The 24975-nt window shown below is 39.1% G+C and overlaps 1 protein-coding gene across 4 annotated transcripts in view; it reads left to right on the forward strand.

The window, feature by feature from the left end:
• LOC135254990 (intersectin-2-like) overlaps window positions 1-24975 on the forward strand; it is a 140252-nt gene that overhangs the window by 49397 nt on the left and 65880 nt on the right. For all 4 annotated transcript variants that reach the window (XM_064335672.1, XM_064335667.1, XM_064335686.1 and 1 more), the window contains 5 exons: window positions 276-363; window positions 1037-1176; window positions 10158-10297; window positions 10418-11139; window positions 12396-12520. In XM_064335672.1, the coding sequence (XP_064191742.1) occupies window positions 276-363; window positions 1037-1176; window positions 10158-10297; window positions 10418-11139; window positions 12396-12520 (1215 nt within the window). The remainder of the gene's footprint in view (window positions 1-275; window positions 364-1036; window positions 1177-10157; window positions 10298-10417; window positions 11140-12395; window positions 12521-24975) is intronic.

Genomic DNA, 24975 nt, shown 5'->3' on the forward strand with positions numbered 1-24975 from the left:
GAATTAACAGAATTCCTTCTTCAAACCATGGTCAGGATTAATTGCTGAAAAGAAAAAGGTTCACCCACTTATTTTGTTGGAAATTATAACTATGCACTAGGCCAGATTATTTACAACTGGACGTTCAATTTTCAGTGCCAAAAATGGCCTTAATTTTCATTGTATTATTTGTGATTACTGTGTATGCTGATTGCTGCTCTTACTTTTGTGGTCAGTATTTTCAATTGAGTATTTGTAAGATTGTGAACGTGTCCTTTTCGATACTCTTCATTCAGGACTTCCAGAAGAAACTCAATCAGTTAGTCCCAGAACAGCAGAAGCTGGGTGAGAGACTACGCAACATAGGTTTGAGCAACCTACCTAGTAAGTACAATCTTTCAGACATTTATTTATTTGTAGTAAATTCACTGTTGGAAGCAATGCTCAACTGTGTAGCTGTGTGGCTGTATCTCTGTTGAGATGAATGTCTTGATTTTATGCATCCATAACTTACTCATCATCAGTCTCTCTAACCGAAGTCTGTCATTTGTCTGTTTCACATTTATTTTAATGTGTCATATATCTGTTACAGTGCAATTGACAGTTCATTGCAAGGCTCTCATGAAAAACTTCAGTCAGAGTTATAAATCATCCTGAAGTGCCAGAGATTTTTTTTCTCATATCCAAGTTTGCACAATCAGTATTCAGTTTCAGACTCTTTTATGTCAATCAAAGTCTATGTGGTGATGTGCTTCGGCACAGGTACCTGCAGCATATGATTGTCTACACTCAGTAAGCATACTTCATTTGATTTTGTAATTATGGATTTGGAAGGAGAAAAAACATTATAATCACTGCCTACCTCATGTTTTTATAATTTTGTGATGTAGTCCATGAATGAACTTGAGGACACAAAGATCTCCTGGAGAATGATCACCTGTAATGACATTGAAAGAATTACTTGGTGCTGTTGTGCAGCAGAACACATAGTAGTTTATTCAGTTACAACTGTCATGTTACTGCTTTTTAATTACGACACCACTTGTCCGTTGCTCAGCCTCAACAATGACGATGCTGAAGAGGAGTGTGAATGAAAAGGAAATAGCATGTAGAAAGCTGAAGGAGCAGCTGGAAGTTCTGGAGAAGGAGACCAATTGTAAGCTTTTAGAGATGGACCAGAACACTCAAGTCATCAAGGTGAGAGCTTTGCTTCTTTTAGTCTCAGTATTCAGATAGCTCTTACATTTAGCAATGGTTTTGGTAAATGCAATTTGTTTTTTTCTTCAAAATTACATTTGAGTTACAAAATAGAGTAGTATACAAGGCTTGACATTAACACCTGCCACCCGCCAAATGCGAATTCGGCAATGGCGTGCAACTCATTCACTCTTACTAGCCACTTTGGCAAGTGACCTTTTGCTAGCAATAGCATATTCTAGGAAAAAAGTCAGTGTAGTTTACAAAAGGCATCTGAGCTAATTAGGTCAATTTGACGTGATATGACATGATACAACAAGTCACATGAGCACTGGGTAACACTGCGCATTTCATTGGTCTATTCAGTTTGCTCTCTTGTGTCTTGCCTCTTCAGCTGGGAGTATAGAACCACTGCCAAACAAGGTGCTGTGTACTAAGGCTGTCAAAAGTGCCATGAAATTGAGTTAGAATATTAGCTTTTGTAACTCGTTAGCGTTCAAATATATTAGAATATCATTTGCCTATAATTCACAAAAATAAGCTGCTTATTGTCGGGCGCAATATGCACGTGATGCTCCCTCTGAACTGGCCTGCGCATTATTTTCTACAAACGGGCAGTAGAAGAGAGGACATCAGTGAACTTTCATACTAGGTACTACATCTGGGGCCTCATTTATAAAACGTATTTTAGATCAACTGTGTGGCGCATACGTAGAAAATCACATAAAAGTAGTGATTTATAAAATTTCAACATGACTCGATTTGACCGTGGAAACGGTTGTGGCTCTACGTCAGGTCTTCACTTAAAGTGAATCTTGCAGGTAACAGTTTTTACGAAATGTATACTTAACCTTGTCTGAAAATGACCATTTGAAAAGTTAATGCAGGATTTAATCATTTTTACAAGACATAAGGGCACAAATTCAGAGGAAATAGTGGCCATTTTGAGCAAAGCTCCTAAAAACCCCTTTTTTTCCAACATCGCATCATATTACGTAACAAAAGGGAGTCTGCCTGCCTTAGCCCAATGTGCAGTAGTAGGTGGTAGTGAGTCTGAGCGGTCATGATATAGTGAGTTGGTCTTTTTAAAGTAGTTTTATATTGCATTTCACCGTGTATCATCATAGTCAATTATTGCGTTTGTGCAGGTTGCACAAACTCCAGCCTGTCAGGACATCGAGCACACATTTTCCCTAACAGGAAAAGGAACGGTGCTAGCTTTCATGCCTGGGTGGTTTTGTGCAGGTGAAGAGACGGGACTTCACTGCTGCATTTGTTACAAGAAACGCGGTCGTATGTGGCGCTCATTTTAGACCTGGTGATTATCTTCCCGGCGATATGATGGAGTTCAGGATGGGATATCGAAGCCAGGACCCGGTGAGACTGACAGCTGGTGCCGTTCCCTCAGGGCACACAGTGGCTTCATCAGGTCCGCCATCAGCAGCAGGTTCTGTTTCTGTCTTACTCCAGAAAATGATCTAAGCTTGGTCTATCAACAAACATATGAATTAGCCATACCCAGAAAGTCCTCAACAATAACAGTATTTTCCAAGAAATTACAAAAAATCGTTGACAGCGTTTCATCAGGTGCAGCGTCTTTTACTGCTACCATGGAGTGAATGCGTAAGTGAATGCAATGATGAGAAAACTTTCGGTTACACTGACCTATAAAACCCTATTCCAAAAGCAAAAATACTCATGTTATAAATCGTTAGAAAGCTTATACTCTCACCTACTGAATAAATTAATTGTCAATCAAACCAGACTGAACTAAAAAGGGCCACAATGCCTTAAACAACACGTGTGGTATTATGCACAGCTATTTTGGAAGGTACCCAGGCGTCACAAATACACGTATATTTCACAAACTGATTGTTCAAGACAATATATGACCACTCAGTCATCTCTATGCGTAAAACCAATGGTAAGGTTGTATATTTATTCAATATTTAGTAGAGATGTCCCTTGTAATTCCCACTTGAAAATGATGCAACAGTGAGTTTCTTGAGTCAAAACAGTTGATTTGTAGTGAAATACATGAATATGCTGTGATTTACAGCAATGCATAATTTAGACATTTTGGACAGATTTGTAGACGCTGGGTACACTGCTTAATTTTTGCTTCATACATCTATAGTAGTTCTACATATCCACCCTTAGATTTTTTGTGGTCAAGAAATTTTTGATCCAGCACATGTATAGTTTAACCTGCTCTATTAATGCAATCTCTCAGTATTTCATTGCAAACAAAAAATTGCAAATTCATCAATTTTTTGTCTAGACAATTGCATTTGTGGCACTTTATTTCTTCCAAAATTATGAATATAAACTAATCTGCGTTAGTATTGTAAATTGTACAAATGTCTTGCTTCATTTAAGCCATTTTTCAAGTCTCTGTGGTGTTCACATCTGGAGTTATAAAGTTTTAAATAGGGTACCCCCTAAATGGGCAAGGATTGGCAAGATTTGACTTGTGCGCTAAGGGGTTAAAAAAAAAAAAAAAGATTTTCGAATAGTTTTCGAACTTCAAATATTTTTTGACAGCCCTACTGTGTACAAACTGTGTATACTAATTGTGGCTTTAAACTTTTCTTTTTAGTGACACTCCACTCTTGTAGAGAGCGCAGATTCAGATTCTGTAGTTGTGATCGGAAAGCACGGAATTCACAACGATTGCCACCTCAAACAGAGAAAACAAAAATAGATTGGTAAAGGATAAACTTTGGCAGATGTGAACATCCATGATTTCAGAGTTGCTTTAGTTTGTTTAACGCTGCAAAAAAGAATAGAAATAGGCTTCTCAGCGTTCGGTTGAACCTTGTGGGATACGATGCATGAGCTTACACAGGTGCAGTAATTTTCTCAACGCCAATGTTTAAAGGTAAAAAATAAATAAAGTGCATCTGCAGAGCTTCAACATTGTTGTTATAAATGAATACAAGCACATTATATTCATACAGTGCTCAGTATCATCCCATGTAGCATATTCTCCTCAATTAGGCTATAGGCGAGTAATAAAATCATTTTTATTTTCATCACAAAACTGCACCTTTTATTGCCATTATTTAGAATTGTGGATACTTGTACTCTTCGTTCTCCACACTGACACTTGTAGAATATTAATGGCAAAGTTTAAGTGCATGTTTTGTTAAATGTACTTTCATTAAGTGTAGGCTAGTGATTAAAACTGATTTATATACTCTCCCTGTCTTTAACACACACACACACACACACACAAACGTAGTTTACTTAGGTTGGATAGCTATAATAGTTTCCGTTCAAATAAAATGTTATGTCCATAAAAGTGCATTCAGTTACACTCTTCACTGTATGTATTACTCTTTTTAGCCACAGTGGCTGGTGAGTCAAAAAGTTAATGTCAAGCCCTGGCTGTAACTCGTGAATGCTATTTTCGATCCTCACAAAATTTGATATATAAGTACAGCATGTGATTTTGGGGAGACACTCAAATTTTGGCACCTCTCTGTCATAGGTGATGCTATCATAAAAAAACATTTAAATGCATTTAACCTTTAAACCTTTCAACTGTTTGCAGGCTGCATCTCTGTGAAAGCCCTCTGCAGTGTTTCCTATTATAAACAGACATATTAAAAAATATGGCCCTCATCAGCTAATTAGCTAATATCAGCCATTTGACTGGCTTAGCAATGACCAATCGTCATGAAACTTGGTGAATATAACATGCAAGTTTTGGTACCTTAGCTATAAGAGCTAAATAGGATTGAATGCCTTTAACTCTTCAACAGTTTGAATTTTGTATTCTACATCTCGGTGAAAGACGAAACAAGGGAGCATGTTTGCCTCAAAAAACAAGATTGGCATCCATTTTATTTTCCATAAATCACCATTTTTAATTTTTGAGAAAACCAACTGTTGCAAACTAGTCCTCTGGCATAAAGCTGAGTGTCATGGAATGAGGCTTTAAAGAATCTGTGGAGTCTGGAACTGAATAATTATCAAACAATGTTGAACTTTCAAAACAATATGACTACCATATGCAAATCAACCATTGTGGATGTGACCATTTCACTAAAACAGCTGTGACTCATGAACATCATCAGGATCATCCGATCCCTCTGATCATTACAATGCTTGGCATACATATGCACTCATTTACTTCGAGGCAGCATGCCTCTTTGGTGGCCTTTCACCAATAGGTGGTGCTGTTAGAGGGAAATAAATAAAAATTCCTCCAACTCCTCAAATGCTTGACCAATCAACTTGAATCTTTGCATGCTATGTCTTTGTGTCAATCTGCCATTGTAGGCAAAAATTCCCATCGAGAATGAATGAGGAGTGAAAAGCAAATTGCAACAATGGCAAATGTTGAATCATAGTACATGTGATGCTGTATCAGCCAATAGGACACGTAGAAATATTATATGTGATGCTATTTCAGCCAAGACGCCACATATAGAAAATTGAAAAGATGCCATTTTGTGCCTCTGAACAAGCCAACAAACTTATTCATAACAACCAAATATTTATAATCGTAAATCGGCAATGTAACAATCATATCACAACAGACAGTTGTCATAATGTATAAAAACAGATTTATTTTCAATTGCAAATTGGCATACCATTGCATGAAAACTGCATTTAGCAATCAGTATCATGAAGCCTGTCAGCTGTGTCATTGTAATCTAGCCTGTATAACTATGCTACGTTAATATTTCCAAACTTAATCAATACTGCAACGCTATCCACAAAAAAGCTTTGTTATGTAATGTGCTACAACTAGGATATTCACAGTAATACCTATTTTTCCTAACTCCTCCTGGACCATTCAAACAGTCATGTCCAGTTTTGGCTATGGACTCCTATGACTAAAATTTGTTGATTTTTGGTACTCCTTATTGTTTTGCCGCAATAAGCAATTCAATTTTAGGGCGTGGCACATACATTTCCAAAAATATGTGGACACCTTCTAATGAGTGAATTCGGCTATTTCAGCCACACCAATCACACCTCACTATCTTGCAGTCTGACAGACATGGAATGTATAGTGCCAACTGTACTGGCCCAAATAGTGCCAGCTGCACAGTTTGGTGTAGGACGAATAATGGTCTAGGGCTGTTTTTTGTGGTTTGGGCTAGGCCCCTTAGTTTCAGTGAAGGGAAATCTTAATGCTGCAGCATACAGTATCATTCTACAGAATTGTGCGCTTCCAAATTTGTGGCAATAGATTGGGAATGAAAATCCCCACAGTTCCTCTTCTATTGTGTGACCTGGCAGGCTATTCCACAAATTGACTACTCTGTGTAACAAAAACTTCGTAATGTCTGTACGGAATTTACCTATTGCTAATTTCCATTTATGTCCGCTACTAAAAGAACTCAACCCGAAGAACCTCTTATAGTTCACTTTGTTAATCACCTTCATGAATTTAAAAGCCTCAATCAAATCACCCCTAAGTCTCCTTTTACTAAGCTTGAAGACATTTTAAGTCATCTTAAGTTTTTCCTCATAGATTTTGTCTTTCAGACCAGGAATCAATTTGGTTGCCCATCTTTGAACCTTTTCCAGAGCCTCTATATCTTTCTTGTAGTACAGTCCCCAGAACTGCAATGCTCACAATACTCCAAGAGTGGTCTAACAAATGTATTGTATAAGATAACGTCCTTGGATTTATACTCGTTTGGCAATATATCCCAGCATCCTGTTGGCCTTTTTCACAGCTAGAGTAGGGTTTCTCAACGAGGGTGGTACCGCCCCCCAGGGGGCGTTCTGAGATTGCAAGGGGGCGCTGGTAGCACGATGGATGAGAGGGAGGCGTTGTGGCCATTACAGGGGGCGTTTGCCCAATATTAATGTTCAAGCACAGGGCAAACTGACAGGTAGCCTCTAAGTTCCAAGGGAAAAAAATCACAATGACCACACTGACTAAAATAGAATTCCGGCTTCACAGATGCATGCGCTCCGCCCACAGTTCTGTGGCTCCACCAGTAAGAACACAGAGAGGATATTACGCATACACAACATGGCTGAAAGTTCTGTGCAGGGTTGCCAGACTGGGTATTTACACCTTAATGTAGGGGGATTGAAAAATCCATAAGGTATGGGAGTCAATTGGATATGGGAGATTTTGAGGAGTGTTTTAGGGGGAATTAATTCATGAGTCAAATAAGCAACATTGCTTATTTGCCCGATGCACAGAACTTTTCTGTCAATTGATAGGCCTACCATCTCTGTAGCCAAGTGCTATTACTATTCAGAGCAGGAGGAGAGAGCCAATGCAGCTACTGATGATAGCCTATAATGCAGATGTTTTTTGATGCCTACACAAGACAATTTTTAGGGTTTTTAGCTTGTGGGATGTTCCGTTTGTCTTGGGCCTACATGTGGGTAGAAACAATATAGCTAAGAATAATAAAAAAAAGACGTTTGCGTGCTGGATCAAAATAATCACTTTCTATTGTGAATCGCAAGTTGTAAAATCGACAGGATACAGCCGCCCAAGGTACTTTCCTTCCCTCAGTGACGACTGGAAGGCAGCTGCTTTTGAGAACTAGTGAAGTAATAGTGACAGATGAGCAAACCAGCTAGCTTAGTAACGTAGCTACAGATACATTTGATAGAAATAATGTTACATAAAAGAAAAACTGCCTTGTAACGCCAACCATCTGTGGTTGGCTGAGCTGAAGCATTCAGAACTACTCAGCAGCAGCTGCCTTCCAGTCATCACTGAGGGAAGGAAAGTGTCTTGGTCGGATACAACCATGAACAGTAGTAGCAACCCTGTTACCCAACTGCGAGTGTGGCGGCTTGCGGGATTAGTCTAGCTGGCTAGCTAGCTCACAGGCGATAGGTTCTTAGAAGTGTTTGTTACTAGCTAGTTAACGGTATCTAGTTACATACGGTAGGGCAGGCTAATGTCGCAGGCCCCGGTTAAATTCAGCAGTTGTTGTTTTCAAATATTTTCGCTGTACTTGATTTATTTATTATTGCGAGTACCATTTCCTTGTGTGTATAATCCCTTTTTTTTATAATCCTATGGGTGGACATGGTGGCATAGTGGTTAGCACTGTCGCCTCACAGCAAGAAGGTCGTGGGTTCGAATCTCGGCTTGGGGCCTATCTGTGCGGAGTTTGCATGTTCTCCCCGTGGTCGCATGGGTTTACTCCGGGTACTCCGGTTTCCTCCCACATTTAAAGCCATGCATGTTAGGCGTGCTCCTGTAGTTGCCCTTGACCAAGGCACTGGCCTCAGAACTGGAGTTGGCCCCCGGGCGCTGCACTGTGGCTTGACCAAGGCACTGGCCTCAGAACTGGAGTTGGCCCCCGGGCGCTGCACTGTGGCTGCCCACTGCTCCTAAGTAACAAGGATGGGTCAAATGCAGAGGACAAATTACAATGGTTCAATAAAGTATATCTTATCTATCTTTTTGTTTGACCTCTGTAGTCAACATAGCTACAGACTGACGTTGCATTGTCACGATGTAGCTTTTGTTTTTGCAACATGCTTTCATTCCCATTATTTTTGTCCTCTCAATCATTGTTGGCTTTGGTTCTTTATAAATATTTTTATACTGTTGCTATTTCCGTTGTGAAACACGTTTGACTGGTCTGTATCATTTTTCTGTGTCATTGTCTGTAGCGATAGGCTAATTCATAGGCATATTTATGAGGAAATAATTGCTGGGCTATAGGCTGCCGCTATTGTGGCCAAGACATTTTTTCCTGTACAATCGCCTAGGCTTGTTTGATCCATGAAAAACAGCATATGCCCCAAAATAAAAAGAGCATGCCAAATTGTTAAAAGATGTAGGCTACTGAGGTGAACAGAGAAACAAAAGGTAGGAACCAGGATAAACAAGGAAGAGTTATTTAATAAACTATAATAAAGTAAGCACGATTACAACGAGTAACAAGAAGCACAAGAGACCACAGCCAGCAAATGTAAGGCACTGAATACGAAAGATTAGACAAGACATAAGCTATTTGCTCTCTGGTGGCAGCCAAGGGTTATGACACATAGCTAAAATGTAGTTCTTGTCTGAAAATTAAACAGCATAGGTAGGCTTGTTTGATTAAAAGAAAAAATAACAATATCACAAACATCAACAAATAATAACCTACATTTCATTTGGGGCTGATAATTACATTTTTGGTGGGGGGGTATGGGACTTGAACATTCGATAGGGGGGCGTTGAGAACCCCTGGGCTAGAGCATAGTGCCTAGAACCTGAAAGACTTTGATCAACCATTATTCCCAAGTCTTTTTCAAATTGAGCACATTGCAATACTGTTCCTGCCATAAAATAATCCTGCCTAATGTTTTTATTGAATTTAATTTGCCAGGTTTACACTGACTTATGGATTTTGTTTAAATTACTTTAGTAAATTCCAAACTATTAGCTGGGCCTCCCAGTGTTTCATAATCTGCAAATTTGACTAATGTACTTTCTATGTTACTTCTTATTATTTGGCCACAATAGCCCAATCAATTTCAGGACTTAACAAAAGACACAGACCACAGTTCATACAGTTCTCATTTTGTTTGCCCCGCATTTGTTTGCTGCTTGCTGCTATACTTAGGGGGCCAAGCACCGGAGGTTCTAAGGCACTCTATTGTTTTCCTTACTGTTGTTATTATTAGGGGTCCAAGCACGAAGTGGTGAAACCCTATTGTGTTTGTTCCGATTTTTTTTTTTTCTGCCCTAAAATTCATTTGAATTTGATTGGTTTTTATTATTGTTCCTCGTGGAAATTCCTGGTAGCCTTTGAACTAATTGCATGTAATGTGATTTTACCTTTCTCTGTAAGGATTGTGTGTGTGGCATCAAATGTGGAGTTAACACATGAAACGTGGACTTTTTAAACCAAGAGATCCCTCATTTGTTGTTTTTATACGGAAGACCTCTTGTTTTAACAAAGTATTCTGAGTAATGGAATTCATACAGGGTTGAGAAGTTTCCTGCTCTGTGTACCATTGTGAAGCCTGTGTGTTTTACCATGCAGAAGCTGAAAGAGAGCCAAAAGAAGCAGCAGTCAGCCCTGGACAAACTCTCCGCCATCAGAGACGAGAAACTGCTAGAGCTTGAGAGACAAAGGGAGCAAGACCTAGTGAAGAGGAAGAGGGAGGAGGAGGAGGCTGATAGGTGACACCACCTTTCTCCTTTAATGTATTTGTGTATCCTCTACAGTACTGCTTACTGCTGCTAATGGCAAAATGACAGTGTTGCTCTAGTGATGCCTTTTCTGTTATGTTTTGTATTCAGGCAAGCTAAACTGGAGGAGGAACATTGCAGGCACCTGCAAGAGCAGAGGGAGGCAGCACTGAGTGAGGCACATCAGAAAGACAAGGAGCGTGAAAGAAAGGAAGAAGAACATCAGGAGCAGCTGCAGAAAGAGGAGTATGATAGAGAAGACAAAAAGCATAAGAAAGAAGAGGGTGAGTGTCAGAGGCAGGAGAAGCTACAGAGAGAGGAGGAGAATCCGAGACAGGAGAACCTGAAGAGAGAGGAGGAGGAGTTAGAGAAAGAGAAGTGTCAGGGGTGGGAGAAGTTAAGGTGGGAACAGCAGGAGCGAAAGGCCAAACAGAAAGAAGAGGAACTGCTCCATGAAGAAAAGGAGCAGACATGTAGAGCAGCAGAGGAGGAGAGGAAGCAAGAGCAGCACAGGCTGGCAGATGAGGTGAAACGCAGAGCAATCGAGAAGGAGCAAAAGAAGCAAGAGGAGTGCAAGGTGATGGTTGAAGCAAAGAGGAGACAGGAGATGGAGGAGCAGAGAGATGGCGACAGAAGAGAGCTGGAGGGGGAGAGAAAAAAAAAGGAGGAGGTGACCAGAGAGGAGGCTAGGAGACCATTGCAGAAGGAAGAAGTGGCTATGGCTAAACTGAAGGAGGAGGCAGGCAGCCAGCATCAACAGCCAACGACTTCAACAAAGACAACTATTAAAGGGAAGATGGCTGCTCTCCTCAAAGGCATAGAGGAACGAAAAGGTGAGAGGCATCTCTCAGTTCACACTACTCAGCACTTGCAAAATCAAAGATTAACACTAGAAGTCTCAAGCTGTGAGAGAATCCAGAGGTCATTTTTTATCGACCAACGGTTCATGCTCATAATTTCGACAAAACTATTAAAATGAAAAAGATTATCATGTTGTCACACCAGATTTTTTTCAATGTTAATTGACAGTTATTTACAAGTCAGTTTATTGAACTGGTATGGTAACATTTTCTTTTGATTTATGAAATGCCATATTCAGTATCCGCAGGAGACGCAATTCAATTGGTGTTTGGCACTTAAAACATTAAATGTGACCTGTGCTCTGAAAGCTCGTAGTTTGCAAAGATGAAAAAATTGCTCTAATAAGGATACATTGGCAATTACCTGTGAACCATTAAAGTAGCTGTCACTTCTTTAAGACCCACTCTTAATCATTGGCCAGGCTGTGGATTTGAAGGAAAGGTGTGAAAATTAAGACTGAATAGCATTAGAGATAATGAATAAATTAATAAAATGCATGGATTAGGAAAAGGGTAAAAAATAATATTCAAGCACTATTGGATCAATAATCAGGAAGTGGATGCTAAATAAAACCACCAAGGTACTGCCTAGAAAAGGTCTGTGTTTAAAAGCTACAGAGTTGAACAGTGGCTGAACCTGGATTATCGGTCACCAATATCAAGAGATCTACCACTAGCCTGTACAACTAGCCTGCATGGGAGGATGGCAAGAAAAAAACCATTACTCAAAAAGAACCATGTCATTGCATCTCTGAAGTGTGCCTGAAAGCATGAAAATGACCCAGCTAAAATGTGCAAAAAGGTTTTGTGGCACAGAGCCTTTATTAACCAAAGTGCGTCAGACCTAACACACAACAAATGACAAATTTTTGCTTTGAAAACATACTGTTGGAGCATATGTGTTTACAATAAAATTCTGACTGGAAAAATATTTGTATGGAAATTTGATAACTTTTAGGGGGAATATTTTGACATGGCACTGTATGTTGCAAGGCTGAAAGAGTGTTTGTGTGTCCACATATGTAAGAACAGTTGTTCCAGTAGTTAATGTGTGACTTTGCAGCATGGTATGTGTGTGTGCTAGACTGAATAATGTCACTGAATGGCCCCACATATTTAGTGATTTTGAGATCTGATGTGTATTACTGTGAATTTGACAATTTGTGACTGGTGTATCTACTGCCAATATTGTCCTATTTGTGATGATATAAGTCTGTTGTGATTTTTAGGTGGCAAACGCGAAAACAGTAAAGGGCACAGGAAGTTAGCAGCCCTGGCAACATACAGAGCTCTCTATCCCTTCACTGCTCGGAGGCCCGAGGAGCTGAGATTTGAGGCTGATGATCTGATTGAGGTATGTGGGCATATGCCCCTCTCACTGGGTCAGTCAATTATTAATCACCCTGTGTTCTCGGTTAATCTTACAAAGGGCCATAGTGTACTGGTAATAAATGTTTTTGTCTCTGTATTGAGAAATTAAATATATCCTCTGCCTGCTCCAGTGGCTGAAAAATTACACTCCCAAAAATTAATTCATTTTCCACAAATTTCATGGCCAAAGGCTTCTTTAGTTAGTATCAGGAGAAGTGGCTGTCTTGCAAGAAAATTAATGATTAGGAAAACTCTGTGAGGCTAGCAAGGTCTCCTCACAAGCTAGATCAAAGGCATAACTTTGTTGCTTACTAACTGATGACATAAATGTATTAGCTAGCTAAGTAGCTACTCAAACAATCTAGATAGTCAAATAATCTGCTCTGGTGGTATGTTTTAACTAAGGCCATCAGTGTGTCTCATGAACCACAGTGATTTAAACTTGTTAGGGGTCCAAGCAGCGAAGCTGGTGGAACCCTATTGTATTTGTTAGGATTATTATTATTATTATTCTTATTATTATTTTTCTCTGCTAAAAGTGTCTGAGACTCAGCAATCATACGTCCTAGAGCAACAAAATTTGGCAGGTGGGTTCCTATGGCCCCCCACTACTCAGGCACTTAAAATCACCTATGTCGGCCAAATGGTGGCGCTATAACAAAGGGTCATGCATAAATGGCCATAACTCCCACACCATAAGTTAGATCAACACAAAACCTAATCGACCGATGCATCAGAATGTGCTTTACAACTTTGCCATTGGGAACACCTATGTCCGCCATATTGTTTGCCCGCCATTTGGACTGTTTTTATTAGTTGGGGTGCGGAAGAGCTGGAGCTCCAAATCAAAGTGTTGCGACATCTAGTAAACTTCTTTACGGCAAGCGACATCCATGGCGACGCAAGTAATCCGACACCGTCTAGTTTTTATCAGTGAGGGGAGGGTCTGAACGTCGGGGAAGCAATGGAAGACAGTGCCAGCCAGAGTGCATGCTAGGCTACTCAAAGTTTGTTAGTAAAAGCTTTTTGAGAGGATGAATAATTACTTTTCTTTGGCATAGATCCATTTGAAGACAGTATCGGGTGAGTTCGTTTAGTCTTTAAATCTGTCATTATGCTGAGAAATAGCTAAACCATTTTATTGGTAGGTTTTGAGTTTCTGTGCAAACGCGCGAAAACACGCTGGTATAATAAAACAATGATGGCAATACATATATAGTCCGCTTCGTTCCGTTGCTACCATAACATAACACACTATCTTGTCTACAGCTGCAGTTTCTCGCTGCAATTACTAATATTGAATATAAACAAAAGACGCAATTAATGCTGTACTCTGCCAATGTCTAAATAAATAATACGGTACTCTGAGCGTAGGAAGCAGGTAGCATGGATGGCGAGTTGATATTTCGTTTTTTGCTACTAAAAGTTTGTTAATAAAAGCTTTGAGAGGATGAATGATTACTTTTCTTTGGCATGGATCCATTTGAAGACAATATCGGGTGAGTTCGTTTAGTCTTTAAATCCATCGTTATGCTGAGAGAAATCATATTCTCAATTTATTCTCTAAATTGACTGTAAGCTTAGGGTTGTACCTAGGTAGCTGTTTCGTAGGTGACTTAGTTAATGCACTCGTTTTAACTATTGCTTGCATTTTTGCATAGACTGTGTTGTTGCTGTTCTTGTTTGTGTTAGTGTTAATCAGTTTAACCTACAGGGTCCAAGTTGAACTACGCGGTTGTTCCCTGCACTTGGAACGGTACTTCTCTCTAGGGTTTTCGACACACTTGTTCCTGGTTATGATTATACACTTTGTTGTACGTCACTCTGGATAAGAGCGTATGCCTGTAGCAACAAGATAAACTAGACATTAGCCCTAAAATATGCCAATACAGCAGTGAAAACGCTGCTCACTGAATAATGAAATAAACGAGATAAAGTTTTTAAAAATGATACCATGTCATTCTGCAGTCAATATCTGGGACTAAACATGGAATAAATATACAATCTTATCATTGGTTTTACGCGTAGAGATGTCTCTTTTGCGACTGAGTGGTCATATATTGTCTTGGAAAATCCGTTCGTGAAATATACGTGCATTTGTGACGCCTGGGTCGGCTACCTTCAAAAATAGCTGTGCGTAATACCACACCTGTTGCTTACGGCGTTGTCACCCTTTTTAGTACAATTTGGCTTGATTGACAATTCATTTATTCAGTAGGTGAGAGTATAAGCTTTCTAACGATGTATAACATGTCTGATTTTGCTTTTGGAATAGCGGTGGAATAGCGGTAGTTTTATCGGTCAGCGTAACCGAAAACTTTCTGATATGCCAGTGTCTAAATAAATAATACAGTAGGCTACTCTGCGAGCAGCACGCAGGTCGCGGGTTGATATTTCGTCTTTTGTTTTGTTTTTTCTCAATGTCCCATCTATTATTTGAAATGTGTATTATTATTCTATCTGTCTCTGAGGCGCTCTGAAATGTGCATTCTCTGCTAACCTGAGCAATGGATTGGAATATGTGTCTGACATAGTGTTGCACGGTTTACCGAAACTTCAGCACTTTTTCGGTACTTAAAAAAAAAAAGAAACTGTTCGGTATGAGATTTTTCCGACATTCGGTAGTTTTGTGTCAAATGTAAAAGCCAGGGAAATGTGTCTCCTGCATTACTGATTGAGAGAATGAAAGGTGTCATTTGTCAGAATCTTCGCTATATGGCAGTAGCAACTAAGGTTGTCAAGTGAGGTGACTTGCGCTTGTGCACTCACTCGTTGATACAGTGCAAGCTTCGACTCAGTTCACTTCAGTAGCAATAGGTGTTCTAATTTGGAAATTTTATTATAGGAAGATGCTGTATTGTTATTAAAATATGCTGTTTTTAGATCTATTTAAAAGTGAAAGACCTGTTTAAAAATTATTTAGTTTTCAATTGTTTAATTTTTGAAATATATTTAATATATTTTTCTATTGTTTAGTGGTAAATGGTAAATGGTAAATGGACTGCATTTATATAGCGCTTTTATCCAAAGCGCTTTACAATTGATGCCTCTCATTCGCCAGAGCATTTAGGGGTTAGGTGTCTTGCTCAAGGACACTTCGACATGCCGAGGGCGGGGTTTGAACTGGCAACCCTCCGACTGCCAGACAATCGGTCTTACCTCCTGAGCTATGTCGCCCCTGTCGTAGTGTCGTGACACTATAGGCCTATGCTTATTAATATGTTGAACAGGCTTCAACTTAAAGGTTGTTAATGAACCAGGTTTTTAATAAACTGGGAATTTGAAAATGAGGTCAACCCTTCTGGACATTAGGTTTCTGATCTATGAAGGTATTTTCAGTATTGTTAGATACCGAGTATTGAATAAATATTGTTTCAGTATCGAGTATCGTGATACTAAACCTGGTATCGGTATGAAAGTCAAAATTTTGGTATCGTGACAACACTGGTGTGACACCTTTTTTAGTTACAGCATGGAAGCGCTGCAGCTATACATACACGCCGGGCCATATGTGTGTTACAACATCCCATCTAAGTGTTACGACATAGTAAAGGCCTTTATGGGAAGCGGCCAGGACACATCCATGGCGACGCAACTAAGTCATCCGTCAGCATCTCTTAGCACAAAATTGGCCATAAGTCATCAATATTTTATAAAATCATCATGATATTCAGTAGATATGTTGGGTGAAGGCATATGATCATGAGGAAAAAGCCATTTTAAAATCGCTCCATAGGGGGCGCGATGGTGCCAATGCTTGGACCCCTCCCAACGCCGCTTACAGCTTTAATATTTCAATTGTTGTCATACATGGGTCCCTGTAGGGACTTGAACAAGAAGGATAAAATGACTAATTACACAATTGAGTGGCTAATTGAAAGTTAATATGGATGGAATATCAAATGCTTACACTATGGAAAGCATGTGTTTGAGTGCACCAGCGCAACAGTATGCACCTGGTACACTACCCAGAGATGGCCAGGGAAATTGTAATTTAACAAAAAAAACATGCAAAGATGATAATAGACTGACAGTTAACAATAAACATCAGTTAAGGAATATCAACTCTAAGGGGGATTCACCTCAGCAGCAGGGGAAAAGACAGACTTAGGCAGCAGTTGGATGTCACATACGTGGATAACCTCAAATTACATACATTTTTTGATAAAGCATGTAGTAAACCATCAGGTAGACAGCTTTCAGGATAAGCCCATCCTAATCACAGGAAGGAGCTCAGTTGATTCCCTCAGTTGAATTTCTTATGACAAATCACAATAGGGTAAATTCTGAACTGGTACACTGATAGTCTGTGTCTGACTATCAGAAAAAATAGATCAGTTGGAGAGTTATCCCTGGTAATATTACAAAAATGCTATTATGAAAATTAAATTTGCCCATTACAGAATGTTGTCTATTTGGAACAACTTTGTGCAAGAAAATAGCTGGAATGTTAAATATAACTTATATTATATGAGCATCTTTAAGCTAAATTAGTTTAATGTTTAATGAGCCGGCAGCCATACCACCATCGAGCATGGTCCTGCCGAATGGCTAAAGATAATCAAGTGTGGGCTTGGTTAGTACTTAAAAGGGAGACCTGCTGGGAAAACTAAGTTGCTGCTGCAAGTGGTTTTGGTAGACCAGTAGGGGGCAATCTTCTCTTTGGTCAAATAAACCCCAATGCAGTGATGGGGACACTGTGCTGTAGGAGAAGCCTTCTTTCAGATGAGATGTTAACCCCTTTGCGCACATGCCAAATCTGGCCTATCCTTGCCCGTTTTATGGGGTACCTTATTTAAAGTAATAATCTCAAAGATTTTCATTAAAATAAATGTCTGTTAAGTCACTATCTATCACCAAATTAGGTAACACAATGGTGATTGAGCCTATTATTATATTAATTTATATTATTATTAATATAATAATTTATGATTAAAGAACTGGGTGTCTGTGGCGACATTCCCAGGAAAAAATCACAAGCAGCGCATAGTTAGTGACACGTTTTCCATCACCCATCAGTGGTTGGTCCGCCAGAGAGGGTAGACGGAGCTAATGCAAGGCTCTTCAGCTCACTTGTGTGTGAGCGGTGTACTGTTTTTTCTGGTGTCTGCTAGCGTTACAATAACAGAGAAGGGGGGGTTATGGAACCCTAAAAAGTTTTTGTGTAACATGAGAGGTCATATTATTTGTTGATGTAGATTTCATATTACATTTGATGACAATGTAATGTTACTAAATTACACAGCCTAGCTATTTGCACAGCTAACGCTAGCTACCGGACCATGTCAAGAAAGGCAACATTAGTTTAGACAACGTTGCGCACAGTATCCATCTCTCATATCAGGTAACGTTGCGTTAGCTAGCTAGCTAATGTAATTAACACAATTTAATGTCAGCTAACAATTAGAAAAAACGCTAGCTAATGCTACCGACTGGTACCGACCTGGCAAAACGTCTCTCGAATGCAATGCTACCTTGTACCATTGCAACGTTGCAGTGTAGCTAACTAAAGGTCCGTTCAGATGAATGATTCGCAACGAGACTGGATGCAACTTGCAAAATTCCAAGACGTCTGATTATAAACATTCTAACTGCACTTGGCGATTTGACAAGGTGGGTCTTTTGAGACCCTAGGCAACCATTTCAGACGCTCTGCAACTAACCAGTTCACACCGCTGAAATTTTCTCTGCAACATTCTAAAACCGTTTCGTCTTGTTGCGAATCATTGACCTGAATTGGCCTTAACGTTACCGTTATTTGCATTGCCATCAAGTTCATCAATATATTATAATGATCGGAATAAAGCCGTCTTTACACAGAGCATTATTGCCCTTTTTTGATTAAATCTCCTTTGTTTTTGTTTTATTCTTCTTGTTCTGATTGCTAATTTAACACCCAGCTCTGCTTTATTCTCGAACAGTTTAGCTAGCAAAACCAGAAACACCAGCGATAACATTTTGCAAGGCAGTTGTTTCAAAAATATCACACAACAATCATTCACGAGAAAGACTGTTTATTGTGCACGAGATACATAATTGTACGAGCCGCAGCGAATCCCGCAAATTCTTCTCTGCAGTGTAAAGATGTTCATACCGGGCAAAAGGTGGATAAAGAACGTCTGTGGAAATTGATCATCACTAATTCTACCCCAGGTCTGCTACAGCATTTTAACCCAGCTCGGCAGTGTAAAGGCAGCTTAAGTTAGCCTAATGTTAGACAGTGAATGAGTGTGTACATAAAGTTACTTTTATAACAACCATTTTTTATTCAGTAAATAGTAAGTGTTATCGTTGGCGTGGCCCAGATGCCAACTGACTGACGTCTCACAGGCGACACTGGTTGGATCCGGTTGGATCTCTGGGAAGTGAGGTCCAAAAACACACTTGCAATTACTGCTTTTCGGCATTGGCACCGCCAAAGAGAACGAAACAGAAATCTTCGAGATTGTAACTTCATAGCATTATAACTCCAAATGTGAGCATCACTGAGACTTGAAAAATGGCTTTAATGAAGTAAGACATTGGTACCATTTACAATATTAACTTAATAGTTTAGTTTATATTCATAATTTAGGTATAAATGAAGTGCCAGATATGCAATTGTCTAGGCAAAAAAGCAAAAATGAATTTGCTCTTTTTTAGTTTGCGATTTATATACTGAGAGATCCCATATATAAAACAGGTTAAACTATGCATGTCCTTGATAAAAAACTCCTTCACCACTAGTGCGTAAAATCTAAGGGTGGATATGTAGAACTACTAAAGATCTATGAAGCAAAAAGTAAGCAGTGTACCCAGTGCCTCCAAATCTATCCAAAATGTGTAAATTATGCATTGCTGTAAATCACAACATAATCATGTATTTCACTACAAATCAATTGTTTTGACTCAGGAAACTCACTCTTGAATTGTTTTCAAGTGGAAATTACAAGCTTTCTGTCAGTACTGTGGTGTAAAATATCTAGGGGTCCAGAAACCTATCCAAAATCTATCTGTAACAGGTTTTGCAGTCCTTCTCCCCACAAACCACACAATCTGTCGTTCTTGGACGCACACAGGCTTTATTGTGGGCTTGTTACAAAAACACGGATATACAAACAAAACTAAACACACACTGTTAGGAAGGGCATTACATGGCATGTTGCTCCTGCATACGTCTCTCATTCCAGTGCCCCGGTCTCACTGCAGGCAGGGCATATAAATGGTTAACAATTACTGGCAACAGGTGTGGTTACTGGCCAGCTAAACCGCTCCCTCTCTGCCTGCAGATGGCACCCTAACCACACACCCCTCCACACTCTCTAAAAATGAATAAAATGCTTTTTGTCCATTATAAAGCATATAAATGTGCCCATTATGGAGGTATGAAGATGAAACATTGATATCAGATTAAAATTTGTTAATTTGGTAGTAATTTAGCGGTTAATTTGGAGAGGTGCTGGGATAATTGTCTTGCTGTCAGATCCTTTGTAACCAAGTTTGAACTTCCTGGTTGAGGGAACCGGGGCTTTGGCCAAAATGTCTTAGTACTTATGGGAGTCCTTGATTCTATTGACCTAAACAAGAACCCCAGGGCCAATAGATTTGAAGTAGCCAACATGAGATCAATGGTCCGAAATGGTGTTTCACCATAGGTAGGATTTTCTTCTTCTGGTCCCATCTGACCATATACTGTTTTTAGTCAGGATTCCTATGCCATTTAGAAAATATGAGCAAAAAACAGACACTTAATTTTCTTAACTGCCATCAATAGAGCATTTATCTGTAAAGCCCTCAGAAAAGCCTGCTGACATGGGGGTGGTATCTGATGGTACCTGGAAACTTTGTGCCCTCAAGATACAGCCAAGTTTTGTAGATCTTCAGCTGTGGTCCATGGAAAACCATCTGCCTGCAGCCCATTGATCGCCACCAAACCATCTGCCTCCTGTGATTATAAACTTATTATTTATCTTATAGTGGAAAGTGGTATCTTTAGTTTTTCATTTATTTGTTTATAGCCATTTTCAGTTTCACTTCACTGAATTCCTTTCAGCCTATGGATGCATATCAGCCTTAGCTCATTGTCTGAAAAAAACACAAGCTACTTATAATCAACCTTCAATGCAAACATTTCAGTGTGTAGATAACATTGTCTGCTAGAGTCAAGGAGTAATTGCTTGTCCTTCCAATATGCATAAAATTTCCCCTCCTTTTACTGCATCCTTTTTACCACATGCAAGTCATTTTTTGTGATCCACGTTTTCAGTAAATATTTGCTCTGGCAAGTGCCTACATTAAATAATGAAGTCCCTTCTTGCTCATTTCCGCCTAATGCTTTTTAATTTTTTGCTCAAAGTCTTTTATTGGTATTCAGACTCATACAAAGTACAATAAATCACCAATACATTTGGATAAACTCAATAAACCCCCCCCCCCCCCCCAAGTTTCTGCTCCAACAGAGCCCCATCCCTATTATAGCATTATTGTACCGTTTAGTAATTAAACAGAATCGATTTTATAAATGATTACATACACATATAGATTCAATGTGACAAAAATTGTAGGTGAGACACAAATAATAAAATTAATAAATAAAATAAAAAATACAATAACGATGGAAATAAATGATAATATATAAGTAGTAAGAAAGAGAAAAAAACACATACAATTAAAGCCGCAAGCGGCGTTGGGAGAGGTCCAAGCATTGGCATTATTGCGGCCTCTATGGAGCAATTTTAAAACGGTTTTGTCTTCGTGATCATATGCCTTCACCCAACATATCTACTGAATATCATGATGATTGTATAAAATATCGATGACTTACGGCCAATTATGTGCTAAGAGACGCTGTCGGATTACTTAGTTGCATTGCCATGGATGTGTCCTAGCCGCTTGCCGTAAAGGCCTTTACTATGTCGTAACACTTAGATGGCATGTCGCAACACATAGATGGCCCGGCGTGTATGTAGAGCTGCAGTGCTTCCACGCCGCAACTAAAAAAGGCTAGTGTTGTCACGATACCAAAATTTTGATACCGATACTAGGTTTAGTATCACGATACTCGATACTGAAACGATACTTGAAATTTAAACGATACTGATTTGATACTCAGTACCTAACGATACTGAAATTACCTTAACCCTCTGGGGTCTAAGGGTAAAATGAGGCACACTGGTGATTGTGCGATGCTCTGACATTTGTGTAAATTTCATCAACTTTATATACAGTGATTCCAAAGTGTTTCATATCTTTGTTTTCAGCACAAACTCAGCTACAACAATATGGCAGCAGTAAGTAGGTCATAATCATGTGTGGATTGTAAACTGCTCTAAAAACACACAAACTATAAACAGTAGTTTTGAACATGCACAGGAATGTTGTAATAAAGCACACTGAACAATTGTGAATAAGACTTTTGGTCACTGAAATGTGTTCTTCAAGGTCTTGGGTATCAAAAGATGACAAAATATTTTAGCAAATCCAATGAGAAATATAAAATACATTGCTAAAAGTTAGTGTTGTGACTACTATTTTTCAACACCAGGTTAGAATGGCAGGGCAAATGGCCTTTCTGTAATGAATATGCATTGGGTAGGACGACCTGCCAGCTAAGTAGGCTATTCACCCCTGGCCGCAGGCCTCCCCACCACTAAGACAAAGACTCAGTGAGCCATTTAGAAGACAGAAACAAAGACATCTTTTGATTTTCAGAACATTTATTGAAGCAAACTATACGCATGGAAGATGAGATGAGACGGGTGTACTCTTGCAACGCTTGCGTAGCCTCTTAGCTAGTGGTGAACTAGGCCGTGTTTCCTGATCAGCATCTCTGTAAATATGATAAAAACAAAATTGTTAGGAAATGTGACATCAAATCAAACTTTATTTATATAGCACATTTCCTTCAACAGGTGAAAATTAAATGTGCTTTACAAAAAGGGGCAAACCACTAACTAATGAAAACAAAACTTAGGAAATGTGACATGGTTACATCATATACAAACAAAGAACCAAACAAACACAACCAGACGCAGAGAGGTAGCCTATAATTTTGAGAAGCAATGGTTAGAATCGTTCGTAGTGTGGGAATTTACAAGCGCGCATATTAGTGAATATTCCTACAAACACACAGAGAATGTAATACAGCACACATTTACAAATAATGCAAGCTATCAACGAAACAACATTAGCTAAACTAAATAAACATTGATATTCCAGCTCAACTACACGCAACTCATCAATAACAATGCCTCAATCTGAACTAGGCTAGGTCTGTTTAGCTAAGTGGTTATTATATTGCTGTTTCCCGAATTTACTTACAGTATGCTAATATCGATTGTGCGAGGACATCAGTTTTAGAATCTTAGCCACGCCACGGGCTATTTATTACCAATGATCGAAAAACATACAGTCTTCCTGATACTTCTAACACAACCAGACGCAGAGAGCCTAGCCTATAATTTTGAGATGCAATAGGTCGAATCGTTCGTAGTGTGGGAATTTACAAACGCGCATATTGCTGGATATTCCTACAAACACACAGATACGTTGCAATACAGTACACATATTTACCAATATGATCATAAGAAATATACTTACGCATGAAGTTGATCCTCAGCTGGATCAGTTCGCTGTTCGAAATGACGCCGCTCTTCATCAGTGTCGGCTTCCGGACGGACCATTTTCCAAAATTAAACGAAATGTTCACCTCAAAAGAAGTGAATTAGGCGACACTTTGACATTCTATCCCGCTTTCGCAGACTTGGCATTTCTCACATGGATCTCGCATCGCCCCTCCTTTAGTCTCCTTCTATGGAGAGTAATTATAATGTTGTTAACGTGAATGCGATTTGGGCGGACTTCCTGCTGAGCGAAATTCACATAGTAATGAGTAAAGTTTAACGAAGCATACATGATCTAATTAATCAAATTTGGAACATTTAAAACAATTTATATTATTTGCCAATGGGCACATTGGAAAGTCGCGATTCTAAGGTTGCTGTCAATGTTTTTGTTGCGTCTGTATGATAACAGCACGTGAAGTTAATCATCCAAATAGAAACGAAAGTAAATTTCATCTTGTCGAGCTCCGCCGGCGGAGCTCTCGACCCCAGAGGGTTAATCAGATCAGAAACGTAATGTCCACAAGGGTTGACCTCATTTTCGAATTCACGATTTATTAACAACCTTTAAGTTGAAGCCTGTTCAGCATATTAATAAGCATAGGCCTATAGTGTTACAACACTAATAGAAAAATATATTAAATATAATTGTGAACTAAATAATTTTTAAACAGGTCTTTCACTTTTAAATAGATCTAAAAACGGCATATTTTAATAACAATACAGCATCTTCCTATTATAAAATATTTCCAAATTAGTCAAAGCTTGCGCTGTATCAACGAGGAGGAATGGACAAGCGCACGTCACCTGACTTGGCTACCTTAGTTGTTACTGCCATCTAGCGTAAATTCTGACAAATTACACCTTTCATCCTCTCAATCAGTAATGCGGGAGACACATTTCCCTGGCTTTTACATTTGACCTAAAAGTACCGAATGTCGGAAAATTCTAATACCGAACCGTTTTTCTTTAAGTACCGAAAAGGTGCTGAATTTCGTATACATGCAACACTATCAGACAATATTCAATCATGCTCAGCTTAGCAGAGAATGCACATTTCAGAGTGCCTCAGAGACAGATAATAATACATATTTCAAATAATAAATACGACATTGAAAAAAACTAAACAAAAAACTAAATATCAACTCGCCATCCCTGCTACCTGTGTGCTGCCCGCAGAGTACCGTATTATTTATTTCGACATTGGCAGACTACAGCATAAGTCTTTTGACTACAGCATAAGTCTTAAAAGACTACAGTCTTTTGTTTATATTCAATATTAGTAATTGCAGTGAGAAACTGCAGCTGTAGACACAAAAATTTTTTGTTATATTATGGTAGCAACGGAACGAACCAAGATATTTTGAGCAGTAATACTTACATAGCAATGATGAAATTTTATGTGTTCAGGAGATAAAGACAGAGACAGCAATGATATAGTCCTTCCCGCTTCTATTTTGCTCCAGAAAACAATGTCAGATAGGTCTATCAGCAAACATATGGCTTAGCTATGCCCAGAAGTCCTCAATAATAATAGTGTTTTCTAAGAAATTATGAAAAATCGTTGACAATGTTTTGTTAGGTGCAGCGTCTTTTACTGCTACCCCAGAGTGAATGCGATGATAAGGCTGTATGGTATTACGCACAGCTATTTTTGAAGGTATCCAGGCATCACAGATGCACGTATATTTCACAAACGGATTGTCCAAGACAATATATGACCACTCAGTCTCAAAAGGAACATCTCTATGCGTAAAACCAACAGTAAGGTTGTATATTTATTCAATATTTAGTCCCAGATATTGACATGTAAAACGAATGACATGGTATCATTTTT

Source organism: Anguilla rostrata, chromosome 1 (genome assembly GCF_018555375.3).
Source record: "Anguilla rostrata isolate EN2019 chromosome 1, ASM1855537v3, whole genome shotgun sequence".
Taxonomy (NCBI): Eukaryota; Metazoa; Chordata; class Actinopteri; order Anguilliformes; family Anguillidae; genus Anguilla; species Anguilla rostrata.